The sequence below is a fragment of the Lonchura striata genome, chromosome 26, assembly GCF_050655825.1.
Source record: "Lonchura striata isolate lonStrDom1 chromosome 26, ASM5065582v1, whole genome shotgun sequence".
NCBI lineage: Eukaryota > Metazoa > Chordata > Aves > Passeriformes > Estrildidae > Lonchura > Lonchura striata.
The window spans coordinates 2551144-2567562 of record NC_140728.1 but is presented as its reverse complement, the minus strand read 5'-3'; the positions used below and the strand labels follow the sequence as shown (position 1 = coordinate 2567562).

The window sequence follows — 16419 nt, the reverse complement described above, 5'->3', positions numbered from 1 at the left end:
GCCCTCCATCCCTCCTGCCAGGATGGGAGCAGGGCTGTCTGGATCTGCTGCTGTGGGAGCAGCACGGAGCAAGGACAGAAAGGAAAGGCAGTAGCTGGCACCGGCGGATTTTTTAAGGAAAAAAAAATCAAGAGACCAAGAACCAGATGTTTTTCCTTTTAAGCTCCCACAGAACATCCCTGGAAGCCCGGGCCACCCTCGGCATTTGAACCTAAACCACAAGTCATCAGCAGCCAAAACTGAAAAGCAAATAACCAAATAAAACCCCCTATAATATAAAAGATCAACATTGCCAGATAACTCTGACTCTGGTGCAATGAGCAGGTGAAGCAATTCCCAGCTCTCTGCCCCAGTCCAGCCTCGGCGGATCACATCTGGTTTTATTGTCCAGAGGGAAATGGCAAAGCTGCCATCTCCATTCCCCCAAACTCCAGAATCAGGCAGTCCAAGTAAAATCCAAATCCAGGGAAGAGCTTTGTGCCAGGGCACAGAACTTGGGGTCTTAGGAGGACTCTGGTGGCCCTGTGCACAAGGATGGGGGGACCCAACTTGGGGGACCCCCGTTGTGCACAGCCCCACACCCACATTCACAGCTGCTCCCTTTGCAGAATTCCCGTTTGCAGCCCCGAATCCCTGTGAAGGGGAGCAGCTGAGCATGTCCTGCAGTGAAAAGCAAAGGGGGGATGCACCTGTGCCAAGGGGGTGCCCAAGGTCCCATTGGCACAGCTCCCATGGCAGGCAGCACCCTTGGCTGGTGCCAGGCTGCTCCCACAGGGATTGGGACAGGAGCCCACCATGAGCAGCAGTGGGTGTCCCTGTCCCTGTGGGTGTCCCTGTGGGTGTCCCTGTGGGTGTCCCTGTCCCTGCGGGTGCCATTGTGTCAGTTCACGCCCCAGACTTTCCCTCCCTGAACAATGGCTGGGGTGAAGCCACCTACAGCCAGAACCTGGGAAGGAGGAGAGGATTTGGGACAAGCCCAGCCACCGTGCCCACCCTTCCCGTGGGGAGCCAGGGCTCTGCACGGTCCTTGCCCTGCACCAGGGCCTGCTGGAGGTGAGGAGGTCCTTGTGTCCGATGCCAGCAGGTCCTGGCAGGGGAAGCCTCGCACCGCAGCCGAGGTCCTGGCTGCTGGCAGAGGCTCTCTGTGGCTGGGGCAGAGGGAGGCAGCCAAGGTCCCCCGGTCCCTCCCGGCGCTCAGCCGGTCCCGCCGCCGCTCACACCGGGTGCACGAACTGGTAGACGAGGCGCTGGGAGATGTCGGGCTTGCGGATGATTCCTTTCTTGTAGTACTGCCGGATGGAGCGGCTCAGCTTGTCGTAGTTCATGGCCGGGCGGTTCTTGCGGATGCCCCACAGCCGGGCCACCTGCGCCGAGTCCTCGATCTTGAAGATGCCTGGCAGGGGAGCGGGCACGGGGGGTTACAGCATCTCCTGCCCCACCTCAGCCCCCCCAGCTCCCGCCCCGGGGCCCCTGGAGCATCCCCGCCCACCTTTGTCCTTGTTGAGCCAGCGGATGAAGCGCCCGTAGTTGTGCGGTTTCAGCAGCAGCTCCTTGAGGAACTGCCAGAGGTGGATGGGTTGGCCGGCACAGGACGAGTCCACCTCGCTGTCGGCCCAGCCGGTGTCACCTCCTGCCACGGGAAGGGACGGGTGAGAGGAGGGAAGGGACGGAGCTCGCTGCTCGCACCATCCCAGGCAGCTGCTCGAGTCCCCATCGATGCCAGAGGGTCTCCGGCGCTCAGCCCGGCTCTGAGTCTGAAGATTTGCTTTCCCCTCCCTGTCTTGGAGCAGGGAGAACAGCTCAGTGCACCCGCAGGGGTGTGGGACAGGGCCAGTGAGGGATCGAGCCATTTCCCCTTCGCTGGATTTTGCAGAGAGCCGCGGGGCTGCTCTGGGGCAGAGGGAGTGCAGCCGCACACATCCCCCAGCAGCAGCTGCCCCGGTGCTCCGGGTGACTGCAGAGAAGCAGGGAGGGACCCCTCAGGTACCCCGGACCTGCCCCAAGCAGAGTGGGGCCAGCGGAGCTGAGCCCACCCAGAACTCACCGCAGTATCTCACATCTCCCGGGGCAGCCTTCTCCTTCATCCAGGCGGCTGGAAGGGAGGAGCGGGGGATCAGGGGGGCATCTCCTGCGGCGCAGCATCGCCCACCCTCCCCAGCTCCCTCCCGCTCCCTGGCACCCACCGGACTTCCAGATGTCGAGGTGGGCGTGCAGGATGTCCCCGCAGGCGGGCGAGCGCTGGCAGAACTGCTCCTCGGACATGGCGCACAGGTCCTTTCCCGAGAGCTCCTGGAAGGACTTCCCGATCTGCGGCAGCCGGTACTGGTGCTCCGTCCACAGGATCCACTTCTGCACATTCCCGGGGCTCCAGTCCATGGGGTCTGGGGGGGACGGGGGTGAGTGTGGCTGTCCACTCCTCCCATGTGGTAGTCACACTCCCCCAGACCCTCACACACAACTACAGTCCCTCAGGAACCATTCCCTCCTCTGGTGGACACTCTCCCCCAGACCCCCACGTGTGGCTCCAGCCCCTCAGGAACCATTCCTTCCTCCTGTGTGGAGCAGCCACACACCCCCAGACCCCCACAGGTGGCTGCAGCCCCTCAGGAACCATTCCCTCCTCTGGTGGACACTCTCCCCCAGACCCTCACACACAGCTCCAGTCCCTCAGGAACCATTCCCTCCCCCCGTGTGGAGCAGCCGCTCTCCCCCAGACCCCCACATGTGGCTCCAGCCCCCCAGGAATCATTCCCTCCTCTGGTGGAGACTCTCCCTCAGACCCCCATACACGGCTCCAGCCCCTCAGGAACCATTCCCTCCTCTGGTGTGGAGCAGCCACACTCCCCCAGACCCTCACACACAGCTCCAGCCCCTCAGGAACCATTCCCTCCCCTCGTGTGGAGCAGCCACACACCCCCAGACCCCCACAGGTGGCTGCAGCCCCTCAAATGCAGCGTGGCTTTGGCTCCCACGCCATCCCATCAGCACAGCAGCACCAAGGGAGCCCCGGGACACCCACCTGCGGCAATGTTGAGCAGCTTGCAGGCCGTCTCGATGTCCTTCAGCACCTCGCCCACCACCATGCTCTGCACCTGCTCCAGCGAGTGCTCCTCCAGGTGCAGGCTGTCCTGCAGCTCCCCCTCGGGCCGCAGCCCCAGCCCCTGGCTGTCGATGATGGGACATTGCTCCGGCTCCTTCCGCGCCTCCTCCCGCCCGCCCTGCCCGCTGCTCGGGGCCAGCTCCCCGGCGCCCTTGGTGGCCCAGGCCGTGTCCTCCGGGTAGAGCATGTCGAAGTAGTGCAGGCAGAAGGCTGGCAGGGGCTGCTCGGGGGTGCTGGGGGGGCTGGGGCTCTCCGGGCAGCCCCAGCTGCGGGGGTCGGGGTCCCGCGGGGGCGGCAGCAGCGCGGGGTCCGGCCAGGCGAGGCGGCCGGGGGGCAGAGCGGTCAGCCCGGGGCTGGCACTGCCCATCCCTCTGCTCAGCGCCGGCTCCCAACCTGCCCGGGGAGGAGAGAGGAGCGGAGCTCAGCCCGGCGGCGCTCCTGCCTTCCCGCCCGGCAGCCAGGCACAAAGGGAGGAACTAAGCCTGTTAGAGGGGAAAAACCCTCCACAGAGCCCCACTGTGCCCCGCGAGCCTGCGGGGGTCAGCCGGGGCTGGGGGGGCTGGCCCCACTTTGGGAGGACCAACAGCAGCCAGCAGGGAGAAGGAGCTCAGGAGATGAGCGGGATCTGAGCCCTGGTTAGGGTCTGGGTGTTTGAGGTCTGGGTGTTTGAGGTCTGGGGGTTTGGGGTCTGGGGGTTTGGGGTCTGGGATCTGGGTGTTTGAGGTCTGGGTGTTTAGGGTCTGGGTGTTTAGGGTCTGGGTGTTTGGGATCTGGGTGTTTAGGGTCTGGGTGTTTGGGATCTGGGTGTTTGGGGTCTGGGTGTTTAGGGTCTGGGTGTTTAGGGTCTGGGTGTTTGGGGTCTGGGTGTTTGGGGTCTGGGTGTTTGGGGTCTGGGTGTTTGGGTGTTTGGGATCTGGGGGTTTAGGGTCTGGGTGTTTGCGGTCTGGGTGTTTAGAGTCTCCCCAGGAGCTGCACCCCAGGCTGGCAGCAGCTCAGTCCCAGGTGGAGCTGAGGCCTCGGTGGGAGGCAGTGGGGGACACTGGGGGGGATCGCCAGCACCTGTACAGGACAGCCCCGGGGTGACAATGGGTGCTTGAGCTGCAGGGACACTTTTCTGAGCATGGGAAACCTCCTCTGCTGCTTCCACCCGAGGCACAACAGCCCCCAGACCTCCCAGGAGGGACCGAGCCCAGCACCCGGCCCTTGGGTGCTGTTGCCATCCCCCAGATGAGAACTTTCCTTGTAAGACAGGATAATTGCAATTATCTTCACTGTCGTGCAAGGAAAACTACCCCAAATCAGCCTGTCCCCATCTGTCTCTGCATGCACAGAGTCCTGGAGGCCATGGAGAAAAGGATGAACCTGCTGAATTTCCATGGCAACACCAGGGAATGGCTCCATCCGTGGAGAAACCTCCCCAAAAACCACCCAGAGACTTTAGGAAGGGCAAGCCCCTGCCAGGGAGAAGCTGTTGATGGGCATGGCCAGGGCACTGCCCAGCTCCTCCGCCTTCAGCATTGCATTTTACAAGAAGAAGAACCATTTCAAATTGGTGGTTTAAAAGCAGAAAAAGGAGCTTTAGGAATGGAGCTGGCACTGGGAAAGGAGCATGCAAAGTTTGAAACCCCTCAGGACACCAGGCAGCCCTGAGGATGAGCAGGGGGCAGTGCCCAGGGAAAGGGGGTGCCCTGCTGCTCCAAACCCTAGCTGGGGGGGGAAAGGTTTAAAAAAAATGAGAGGAAAAGATCCCACAGGGTTCCTCCAGGCAGAGCACAGCCACCAAGCACGGGGGTGGTCACTGAAGGAGGGACAATGAGGACCCAGCCCCGTGTCCCATGCTCAGGAGGGAGTTAATGGGGCTCCTGAGGATTCAGTGCTCCCAGGAATATGGGTTTTGAAGTTCTGCATCGCCTGCACTTGGTGGAAACTCATCACTTCGTCCTTGGAATAGCCTGAAGAGCTCAGAAAGAAGCGTGGAAGAGCCAGGGACGCCTAAACAGCACCCATGGCAGCCTCAGCCCGTGGGGAGCTGGGCAGGGATTGCAGGTTCAGGAGCTGGAGCACATCCCTGCGTGGTTTTAGTGGCACCACAGGAAGGAGGAGGTGGGAGAAGAGGGTACCCAAATCCTCTTCTGCTCTGGGGCTGCCCCCACCATCCAGACAGTTTCCCTGAGAGATGGTGCCTGCTTCCAAACCTCTCCTTGATTTGCTCGGGATTAAAAGAAGAGCTTTAGGAGATCAGCCCTAAATCCAGCCTCACGCTGCTCCCAGCACAAAAGAGAAGTGGTAACAGCTTGTGTAGCTCCTGCTGCTGCACAGTGCTGGCCGTGGGGGTGTCTGGGGAGGGGATGGGTTCTTCATTCCCAGCGCCTCTGGGATGTTCTGAGGTCAGGGTTCATCCTCACCCACGGGGGAGCAGCGCCATGGAACGCCGCAGGATGGACTGCCCCAGCTCCATCTTCACCCTCATCCTGTTCCCCTCCTCCCAGCAGGCACCAGAGGGACCCAATCCCTCGGGAAGTGTCCCCAAAAGCCTGAGCTGCGCCCCACCAAGGGCGCTGTACTCTCAGGGCGGGGGAGGCTGTTTGACTTTCTCCCTCTCTGGCACACGGGCGGCCGGGCTGGGTGGGACCTGTTTGCGCTGAGAAGCCACTTCAGGTGGCCTTTCCCCCCCTCTTCCCCTACCTTTTTTTGCATTTCCCTGGAAAAGGAGAGCTGGAGGAGCAGCCCCAGGTGCACAGGCACCCAAAACCCTTCCCGTTGCCTGCCCGAGCTGAGCGAGGCTGAGCCGCTCATTGCATCAGCCTTGGCTGCTCCGCGGGGCTGGGATGGGGTGCTGGGACAGGAATGGGGCTCCTGCACTTCCCAGGGCACGGAGCCAGCCCCAGCCCGGGGCTGTGGGTGGTGCTGGCTCACGGCTCAGCCCCACAGGCCTGCAGGGACCCAGCCCCACACAGACCCCGCAGCCGAGGGGGATAACGATGGGGCCAAGGACCCCCGTGCCACCCCGAGCTCTCCTGGCAAGTGCAACCCACCACGGCTCAGGGTGGAAGGCTGGGATCGGCCCTTGAGAGCGAGAGAAAAAAAAAAAAAATCAAAAAGAAATTCACCCACCCCCCACCCTCGAACAATGGGTCCGTTAATTAAAATCCAATCAGCGGTGGAACAGGTTGTGCCGGAGCGCTGTGGGACCGGGCGGTTGGCCCCGCTGCGGGAGGGGCGCTGCCCACAGCGCCCGGGATGAGTCCCAAGCCCCCGGGCACTTCCGAAAGCCCTTCCCAGGCAGCGGGGTGAGGGACCAGGGCCAGGCTCCAGGGTCACCTCCAGCCCCAGGCTGGGGACAGGGATGTGCTGTGCTGTGCTGTCCCAGGAGGAACTGGGGATGTGCAGGACCCAGAGCTGTCCCACACTGCCCAGAGCAGCCTGGATGAAGCAGGAAAAGAGATTTGGGGTCCCTGCAAAGCCACGGCTGCAGCAGGTGCCCAGGTGGGTGCTCAGAAGCTGGTGGCAATTTGAGATCCTGCCAGCACGTCCCATGCACCCTGCAAGCCCCAGAGTGACAGCTGTGCTGTGCCACGTCCTGCTGCCAAACCCTGTGCCACGCACCCTTCTTATCTCTGGGTGGAGGGAGGAGGATCGGCCAAAACCTCCCCAGAGCCAGGGCAGGGACTGGGGATGGCGCTGGAGGGCTGGGGAGGTGACAGGGCGGGGGGCTGCGGAGGTGACAGCCCGGGGGGCTGGCTCTGGTACCTGCATGGTGACAGCTGGGGCCATGGCAAGCCCCGGGCTCGCTCTGATGTACCCCTGGAGGGATGCAGCTTGTCCTGGGGAGGGCCTGGCCCCTTGGCTCCCCACCAGCCTCCTCCAACACCACCGAGGTGCCCTGGCTCCTCCTGCCATTACCTGCATGGCTGCTGGCACGGGGACCGGGTGTCCCCAAGGTCCCCACGGCCTGGGTCAGGCTGCCCTCTCCATCAGCACAGGGAGGCAAAGAGCAGTGCCAAGGGACAGGCACCACCCGCCAGTGACCCGAGCAAAGCCTGGTGCTCGCCGTGCCCCCGGTGAGCAGCAGAGCTTGCTGTTCCCCATCTGGGGCCAGGGAGCCCCTATTTATAGCAGCACCTTCCCCCCGTGCTCCCAGCCCCAGAGAACACCGGTATTGTGGGGATTTGGCACCCTCACGGTGTTTGTGTTTCACTAACCGAGCAGAACCACGAAAACCAAACCCGCAGCCAAAGTGGCTTCAGGGCTGACAAAAAAAAACCCACCCCAGCGGGAGAGCACCCGGGACAGCGCAGGTCTGGAAAAGGGGTTCAGCTTCACAGAGACACCCCGGAGCTGGCAACTCCTCGACAGCCACCCAGGACACTCCACAAAGGCTCCCAGCTGCTGGTTTGTCACACGGTGCCCCAAAGCTCGTTGTCCCCTGCCTGGCACAGGGGCTGGTGGCACCCTGGGTGTCCCAGCTGTCACCAGGTGGGCTCAGAAGCAGCTGGCCCCAGAAGTCCTGTCCCCATCCCACCCTCCTTGCTTGAGCAGGAGGAGGTCGCGAAGACACAAGAACAGCAAATCCCGTTCGATTTTGGGTGACACCACGCAGAGAAATGCCAGGAGCCTCGCGCCGAGGGCCAGCCTGTCCCTGCCCAGCCCTAAGGAGCTGCGGGGTGGCATTCGGACACGGGGCAGCACCGTGCCCACCCCAGAGTGGTGCCAGGAGCCCTGCGGGGAGGGGAGGTGGGTGCTGGGGGAGCGCAGGGGGTCGCGGCAGCGCCTTACCTGGAGGGTGTGCGAGCTCAGAAGCCGCATGGATGGCAGCGCGGGGTGGGAAGAGCCGTCCCCGCGGCGCTGGGCGCGGTGGCTGCGGGGGACATGGCCCCGGAGCGCTGTCCCAGCCCCGGCCGGCGGCACCGAGCCCGGCTCAGCGCCGGCCCCGCGGCGGCAGCGCGGCCGCTCCGAGCATCGGCCCCGGCGGGCACCGGCGGCCAGAACCGGGCACCCCGCGGGGCTCCGGGCCAGCAGAGGGAAACGAAACCAGGGGGACGCCGGCAGTGAGGGTCAGGGCTCAGCCAGAGCCTCCTTTGCCCATTATATCCGATTCCTTCCTTATTTACCTGAACAAACAAGCGGCGCTTACCTCAGCCGAGGTGTTTGAACAGCCCGGGCCGGGTTAACCCTTGGCAGGTGCGTCCAGGGCGGGCTCGGACCAGAACGGGCCTTGGGAGGGGAGTGGGGCAAAGCCAGGCACCGTTAACCCCTTCCCACCCTCACACGGGACGAGACAGGCACAGGGACAGGGACAGGGACAGGGACAGGGACAGGGACAGGGACAGGGACAGGGACAGACAGTCCTGGCTGCAGCACAGGGAGCTGTGCATGTGTGAGCTCCATGGCACGGGCCACGCTGGGGCCAGGAGCATCCCTGAGGCCACCCCGGAGCATCCCTGAGCCGAGCCCCAGAACCACCCCCTGCCCAAGGGCTGCAGCCAGGGACGGAGCCCGTGAGGGAGCACAGAGACACTGGGGGTGAAAGGAGCCCCTGACAGCACCAAAAACCCTCCCAGCTCAGGGCCACAGCTCTGTCCCCTGCCCGGGGGTCTGTGACTGCAGGATGGGGCACGGGGGCACAGCCAGAACGTGCTGCACTCCAGGCCCAGGTTGTCTCCACCGGCACGAGCAGGAAAAAGCAGTTCTGAGCGAGACAGACACCGAGCTGGAATTTATTGTCTTTTTTTTTTCAGCACATGAAGCAGGCAGGGCAGTTCAGGCAGTTCTCCTGCGCACGTAGCGCTGCCAAAACCAAACTCCCCCGTGCCCTAAAAACCCACGTCAGACCAAACCCTGCCACAAACAGCCACGGGCTGGCCCCACGTCACCACGGCCCAGCAGGCACGTGGCTGTCCCCAGCACACGCAGGGTGACAGAGCTGGCATCCCTCACTGCCCTGGCCCGGGGCAGGCACAGCCGATAAGCCATCCATCGGAAATGTTTGCCCTGAGGAAGTGAAAACCCTGGAGAAAGGAGACCCCGGTGTGAGCACCGGGAAACGGCTTCGCTCCTATCGGCAGCGCCAGGAGTTTCTGCCTCCCTTTGAAACGCCTCAATGTTATCTTATCGTGGGGAAAGCTCCCCCTGGATCAGGGCTCCCGTGTCCCAGGAGAGTTCTTTTCCCTGTTTTGGTAAACACAACTGGGCCTGGGACACGTGGAAGTGGCTGTGGGGGGACCCCGGGACAAGCAGCTGTGTTGGGAAGCCACCAGTCCCTGCCTGGGCTTTGCCAGGGGCTGGGCATGTTTGATTGGGATGTGGCACAGCCAGGAGGAGGTCCAGGCCCCCAGTGCCCTCCCAGAGCTCCTGGTAGCCACAGCAGAGCTCTCCAGCCCTCTCAGAGCACCCACTGCATTGGAAAAGGCCCCACAGCACCCAAAGCTGCTCCGGTGTCACAGCTCAGGATCCCCCGAGGGCACCCAGAGCAGGAACATCCCAGCAGAGCCCCGGACTGCAGCCCTGCAAGCACAGATCCTTTCCCCACAGCGCAGAAACACGAGTGTCTGGGCTGTGGGAGCTGCAGATGCAGAGAGGGGTCAGGTGTAAACTCGACACCAGCCTGGCACCAGCCTGGCACCAGCCATGCTGGGAAAGCACCGCGGCCATCCCGCCCTTCCTGTGCCCGCTCCTGCCCCGCAGCCGGGCTCTGCCCTGGCGGTGTCTGGTGAGCAGGGCTTGGTTTGCACGGGCTGGGCAAGCTGGAGCTGCTGTGACACCACCGCCAGGTCACCTGTGCTTATTTGGCTTCTTTACAGCTTTTCACCAGAACAAACACCAGGCCAGAGCACCAGGAGTCAGAAGCAAAGCGGACGAGAGCACAGCTGGGGACACCGGACAGTGTCAGATGTCACCAAGAAGTGGGGAGCTCCCAGTCCCACATCCAGAGCATCCCAGACCCGGGTCATCCTGGGCTGTCTGGGACCTGTTGCCAAACTCACACCTCAGTCTCGAAGAGCTTTACCTACTTCTCTTATGGGTAGCAGTGGGATCTTGATAACAGAAAGAGATTAAAGGGAAAAACATTTGCTTTTCTGGGCTCAGAGAGAGCTGGGCAGTGCAGCACAGCGCTGGAAACTGGGTGAAAGGCCCCAAAATGAGACCTCTGCTTCCCTCCCAGAGGGCTCGGGGCCGGAGCCACCCAGTGTCACCAGTTTCCGTGGGCTCCAGCTGTGCCGGGCCACGCTGGGCTCTCCCCGACACCTTTCGCAATCGCAGCTCGGCACAGCTCTGCTTGCACATGCAAACCAGGAAAAGGAGAGATTGCAACACCTGAGGAACAATAAAAGAGGGAAATTAAGTCTGGCTTTTCTGCCCTGGGTGCACAGTTTTGGGTACTTTTTCCTTGTCCTCCCTGTCAACCCATCAGCTCCGATTCCGGTGTCTTTTGCCACTGCTGAAACTTCAGTGCTTGGGAACGCGGCTGGAGGGGAGAGATGGAGAAACGACTCATGAATCAGCCTGGAGGAATCTCTGCCCACCTGCCTGTAGCTAATCTCTGGCTGCATCACAAAAATAATAGATAAGCAGCCATGGCACATATAATAAAACTATTGAAGGCCCTTGATGTCACTGTACAAACCACAGAGAGCATGGAGCCCGAGCTGGCCCCACACGCAGCTGGTGCTTCCTGGTCCCCTGCAGCGGTGGAGCTTCCTCTGCTCCAGCTCCTGAACAACTTTTGGGACAGTGGTGGCCCCTGAGGAGAGCTAGAGTCCCTCTGGGAGGCCGCATGCTGCACCCCATGTCTGTGCACAGGGCAGCGATGGGACAGGAGGAATCCCCACTGCCAGGCTGCAGGGTGGGCACTCTGAGGCTTTTTTGTAGCCCAAGGAAACTGGAAATGATTGAAATGGTGGAAGTACCTTTAATGCGTTCTCTCCCAGGGGTCCTGGGTGGGGAGAAGGTCTCTCCAGCAGAGCCCAAAATCACCCCGAGGGTCAGGGAGCACAAGTGTGCAGGAAGCCACAGGTGTGCACGGAGGGGACGCTGCTTTTGATGGTGCAATGCCCCTGTGCAGATTGACCTGGGAGAGCGTCCAGACCTCCCAAACTGAGAGCCCAGACCACCAGAATCCCCTCTGAGTCCTCCTCATCCCAGCCAGACCTACCCACTTCCCGTGCAGCCCCAGGGCGAGCGGGGCCGCTCCTCTTTATCCTCTTTATTACCCCCGCGGCTCCCCCATCTCGCAGCTGCTGCCATAATCGCCCTTTACGGGGCCGCGTGTGTGCTCGGGGCAAACAGCCGCGTTATTGCCGCGGCCCCCGCCCGAGGACACCCTGCCACGGGGGCCGGGGCTCCCGGCCCTGCCCCGCCACTCGGTCCCCGCTCGGAGCCTGCCCAGCTCCTGCCCGCTGCTCCCGCGCTCCATCCCCGCTGCGCCGGCTGGCAACCGGGTGTCCCCGTCCCGCTGCGTTCCAGAGCAGCCCTGAGCCTGCAAAAGGGGCTGGGGAAGTCACCTCCGTCCAGCAGCACAGGCTGGGTGTCTGCTCCACCGGGGGTCCCGGAGCCACCCCTCTGCTGAGCGCAGAGACCTCGGTGGTCACCTGGCACCTTTCACAGTGTGCTTTGCAGCTGTGGTGGCAGGAGGTGACCCGGGCTGTCCTGCTTCTGCAGCCCGGCCGTGCCTGGGAGGGCAGCAGGGGAAGGACGAGCTGCGGGAGGAGGATGAAGACACCGGAGTGAGCCCAGCCCCCGGACCACCAGCTCCCCACCATTCCCACCCCGGCTCCCCCCCAGCACCCCCAGGGCCACCCCGGGTGACGCAGGGAACTCGTGGGACACCCAGCCAGGCAGGGAGCAGCGATCCACCACCGTGTTTGCTGTTCCCTTCCCAAAGCCCTCTTCTTTTCTTCCTCCGGTGGCATTAAACTCCTGCTTTTGTCTCTTGGGATTAAAAGCCTGGAAATGGTTGCGGGTCGCCCGGCGGTGCCAGGAAGAGAGGGCTCAGGGCGGCGTGGGCACACCCCGCTCGCCGCAGGGTGAGGAAAGGTCACGGCTCCCCCACATCATCACCGGAGATTTGGGGCGCAGAGGAGGGGAAGGATCCTGGCCTGGGCTACACCAGCGCACGATCCCTAAATCCACAACCCCCCAAAAGAACCCCCACAGGCACCGTGCTGCTGTTCGGTCACTGTCACCTGCCCATGGCACGAAGGGCAGCGGGGCGGGGGCTCCGCACCCCCTGCCCGTGCCGGGGGCCGCTCGGCAGCGGCAGTTCCCAGGCACACACGGGCAGCCAGGTGAGACGGGCCGGGCCTGGTGCCAGCGGACGGGATGTTGTCTTTTCACACAGCCCCGGTGCGGGGCCGAGAGGCAGCGGAACCCTCCGCGGCTTTGGTTCCCACACTGGGTGCCATTGAGAAATGCAAATTCATTCTTCTGCTGCCGGTTCTCCCCACATGCAAAACGATCCTCGGGCATAACGGCCCCACGGAGCGACAGCCCGGAGAGCGTGGGAGCCGCTGGGCAGGGAAACAGCCCGGGTGGGTCCGGGTGGGACGGGCAGCTCTGGGCTTAGGGCAGCACACGGTGCCCCCGGAGCGAGGAACGCTCTGCTGGTGATTTCCCCTTGAGTTCTGCATTGTCCATCGCAGGAGAACTGTGGAAGGTTCTGCCCCAGAGGACAAACCCCTAAGAGTAACCCCAAACCCCACAGCCTGCCTGGGCTCAGCTCAAAGCGCTGGTGGGGCTGGAGGGGCGGCGTGGGGAGGGGGCTCAGCAGGGACCGGAGTCAGCCCTCTCCCACCACTCCTGAGCCGGGTTTGCAGGGCCAGGGGATCAGGGGGAGGAGGGCTCCCCTGTGCACAGAGGGAAGGGACCCCCCATCCCGTGTGGGGCCGTGGGTCTGGGGGCAGGATGGGCACACGGAGTCACTGAGCCCTGAAGGAGACGAGTCCCTCCCCTGAGCATCGCCCGGCTCCCGCACCTCGTCCTGGGGGCTCAGCAAGGAGCCACGACCCCATGACCAGGGGAGTCACGTAGGGAAAACGGAGTGTGGGAGGTGGGGCAGGACCCCAAACGAGGTTCCATATCCTATCTTCCCCCACTGTGCAGTCGCTGGGTTGGCCAAAGAGCTTGGAGGAATTTTCCCTGGCAAAGACACGCTCCTGGGGCAACTCCTGGGTATCCCCAGCCCTGTCAGCCTTCCTGACACCAACACTGCAGCTCCCGGAGCCAGGTCTGGGGAGGAGGGAGCTGTGATGGGCACTGGGAGCTGGGCAGGGGGGCCCCAGGACCTGTCAAAGCCTTGCTGGACACAGGCAGCATTCCTTGTGGCATCCCTGGTTTCCCAGGGCAGGATATGAAAGCAGAAAGCGATTAGTGCTCTGTGAGGGAGCAGAGAGACAGAGCTCTGGCCCTGGTGTGGGACGTGACCCGAAATGGCTCCATGTTCCCCTCAAAGGGCTGTCCTGGCCCCAGGCCCGGCTCTCCCAATCCCAGCTCCTCATCCCAGCGCTGGCTGAGGCACCAGCAGAGCAAGGACATCACTTCTCTCCTCAGCAGTGGATTTTGAGCGCAGCAAAATGTTTGTTCTGTCAACACGTGCCTAATCCCCAACCAAAAGCTGATGAAAACACCATGGGGGGGAAGGATGGGAATGAGCTGCCCTTTGAGACAAAGCCCCGGTGGTGACAGCCACAGCCCCACTGGGGGAACTGGGATCCTCTCCTGCTCTCCAGTCCTGGGGTACCTGTCCCAGGTAGAAACGCTCTCCTCAGGGCAGGGATGGTCCCAGCTGCAGCTCTGCCACAAACCCGAGCAGGATCCTGAGCTCCACGGAGGGAGTGCAGAAATTATCCTTGCTCTGCAGGGATGGCCCGGCCTCAGTGGCCAGTCCTGGCTCCTTTCCCCTCAAAATGTAGCCAGCAGTGTCCCCACACCAGCCCAGGCCTGTCTCTGTCCCTGCTGACCCAGCACCTGACACCATCCACAGGCTCAGCAGCATCACAAATGGGCTCACCTGAGGATTAGCGTTTCCAGATGATCCATAAAACCCTTTTCCTTGTGGGATGAAACAACACTTTGTCCTGCAAGGCTCGTTTCCAGCCTGGCTGGGGCTGGGCTGAGCAAGCAGAGCTGCCTCAGTGCCCACCTCGGGTGGTCCCAGCAGGGACCCACTGCCAGCACCCAAAGGCATCAACCCTGCACCCTTCACCCACAAGAAAAAAAATAAAAGGGGGAAAAAACAGGGTACCTTTAGCAGTTTCCATTTGTTTGCTCTTTAAATAATTGTTTCCTTATCACTATTGATTTAGATCCCTTTAAAATTCTGACAAACCTGCTTCTCAGGCACCCTCAGCTGCTTCCTCCCAGCCTGCTCCCCACGGGCAAGGCAGAGCAGCCAGGCTCATCCTAAGGAGAGCTCCCTGCTCGGGGAGGCACCTGCAGGGCAGCGAGCCCCCGCTCACCCTCCTTCCCAAGATGGACAAACCAAAGCTGCAGTTTGGGAATTTCTCCTCTCCCCATCCTCCTGTGGGGCAGACACGGGGCTTTGGGGCTGCCAGGCCCTGCCAGGCTCGGGGGGCTCGGAGGGGACACCCCCAAGGGCACAGTGGCCACGATTGCCCAAACCCCTCACTGCCAAATCCAGCTCTGGCCATCAGCAGCCCCAGGTAGGGCAGCACAGTGACTGCTGGAGTGGAGGCAGCACAGGATGGCTTTAAGTGTCCCTCAAGCACAGCCAGGGTGTCCCTGAGGCCTCGCTGGGGACAGGGACCCTCTCTGCTGCCCAGTGCCAGTCCCCAGGTGCCTCTCACTGTCACCTGCCAGGGAGTCCATGGCCCTGCTGGGCTCACAGGGGCTCGAGGGGCTCTTCCCAGGGTCCCTCCAGTGCCACCCGGGCTCTGGGGCTGCAGTGCCACAGGCTGGCGTCACAGCCCAGCCTGCAGCTGTCAATGAATTGAGGAAACACGGCCACAGCAAACAGCCAACAGGGAAAATGCTGCAGATTAGATAAGGAGTGGGAGCTTTGCTGTGTTTCCCCCTGGATGCCGATGCTGCACAGATCTGCTGAGCCCAAGTGCTGCACGCCAGAGGTGCAGGGAGACCCAGGAGAGGCTGAAAGCTCTGTCCTGCGGGATGGCTTTCCTAGAAAAGGGCCTGGCAAAAGGGTCTTACCCCAGCTCCAAGGTTTGGGGGTCCCTCTCTCCCTCCCACAGGGTTGTGCACCACCCCGGGGCCACAGAAGAGCAGCCAGACCCCCTTTTGTCCCCAACACATGTCACCCTTCAAAATGGGACACAGCGTGGGCCAGGTGTGCAGACCCTTCCTCACCCCCAGCCCAGAGGGGTGTGCCCGTGCTGTCCCTGCCCAGCAGCTCCTGCCTGGCCCTGCAGCACTGCCCCAGCCCCACACTGCTGGTGACAGGCCAAGTGACATGTGCCACCCCCCTGCCCAGCCAGGCCAGCAGCAGCTCTGGGAGGTGGGGGGACACGGCTCCTGCCTGCCCAGCCACTGTCACCAGCAGGACTCAAAGCCTGGAAAAGCCACATCCAGCAGCTCCAAAGGGTTTTGTGGACGAGGAGCAACCTCAGCTCCCTCTGCTGGCACATGCCCCGGGCTGGGCCCGTGGCCAGCAAACCCTGTTTGAACAGCTCGGCTGGGAGCCCCGGGGCTGGGTCACCCCCTGCTCCCAGCACCGTCCCCTGGCAGCACACGGAGCTGTGATTCCCATCTGGGCACGGCTCACCCACCTCGCAGGACTCTGCACCGCTCACCCGCAGTGTCAGGTGCTGAAAACCAAACTTTTCTCCCCCTGCTTTAAGTTTCTATGAAGGCGTCGCTCCTGCAGGGAAGAGAAAACCAAAATGTGGGAATACAATGAGCGAAGAGGCAGCTCTGGAGCCAGCCCAGCCGCAGCTGCTCTGCAGAGCCGAGCCCGCAGCCTGGCACGGGGCAAACAGGGCTGGTCCGTGCCCACGCGTGCCATCTGCCTCCCTGCGGGCTCTGCTGCGAGCTTTTACTACTCGGCTGTTTTATCAGTGGGGTAGGAAATGTTTGAGATTAGATTTCCTTCATTAATTTCTGTGTAACTAAGACTTTTCCAACGAACACACAGGCAGAGAGAGCAGGTTTTAGAGAGCTTCCAGAAAGATCCCAGGTTTCCCCTTGATCCTGCTCCTTCCCCATGGACTCCTGGTAGCATCCCACCACTGGCCTGGCCTCATTTCCCCCTTGGCCCATTAACATTCCCCGGTGCCTCCCAAGGGATCTGCAGAGATGCACGAGCACAGTGCTGCACACCATGAGCTGCGGAATGTAGCAGGGAGAGGAGG

At 62.5% G+C, this 16419-nt stretch overlaps 1 protein-coding gene across 1 annotated transcript; it reads right to left on the bottom strand.

Annotated features, from left to right (window-relative positions):
* Positions 1 to 142: 142 nt before the first annotated feature.
* Positions 143 to 8017, bottom strand: SPDEF (SAM pointed domain containing ETS transcription factor). Its single transcript, XM_031506980.3, has 6 exons — positions 7877 to 8017; positions 3020 to 3493; positions 2184 to 2381; positions 2045 to 2092; positions 1490 to 1630; positions 143 to 1393 (listed from the first exon to the last, which is right to left on the bottom strand). The coding sequence occupies exons 2-6, from the start codon at positions 3465 to 3467 to the stop codon at positions 1215 to 1217; spliced, it is 1014 nt and encodes a 337-aa protein (XP_031362840.1). The 5' UTR covers positions 3468 to 3493; positions 7877 to 8017; the 3' UTR covers positions 143 to 1214.
* Between the last annotated feature and the right edge of the window lie 8402 nt (positions 8018 to 16419).

Bases quoted from the DNA above. Each gene is read 5' to 3' on its own strand.
- SPDEF (XM_031506980.3), bottom strand. From the start codon at position 3,467: ATGGGCAGTGCCAGCCCCGGGCTGACCGCTCTGCCCCCCGGCCGCCTC. The intron at 2,382-3,019 runs GTGGGTGTCCCG...CGTCCCCCCCAG, and splicing joins GCTGCTCAACATTGCCGCAG to ACCCCATGGACTGGAGCCCC. The intron at 1,631-2,044 runs GTGAGTTCTGGG...TTCCCGTGGCAG, and splicing joins GGGAGATGTGAGATACTGCG to GAGGTGACACCGGCTGGGCC.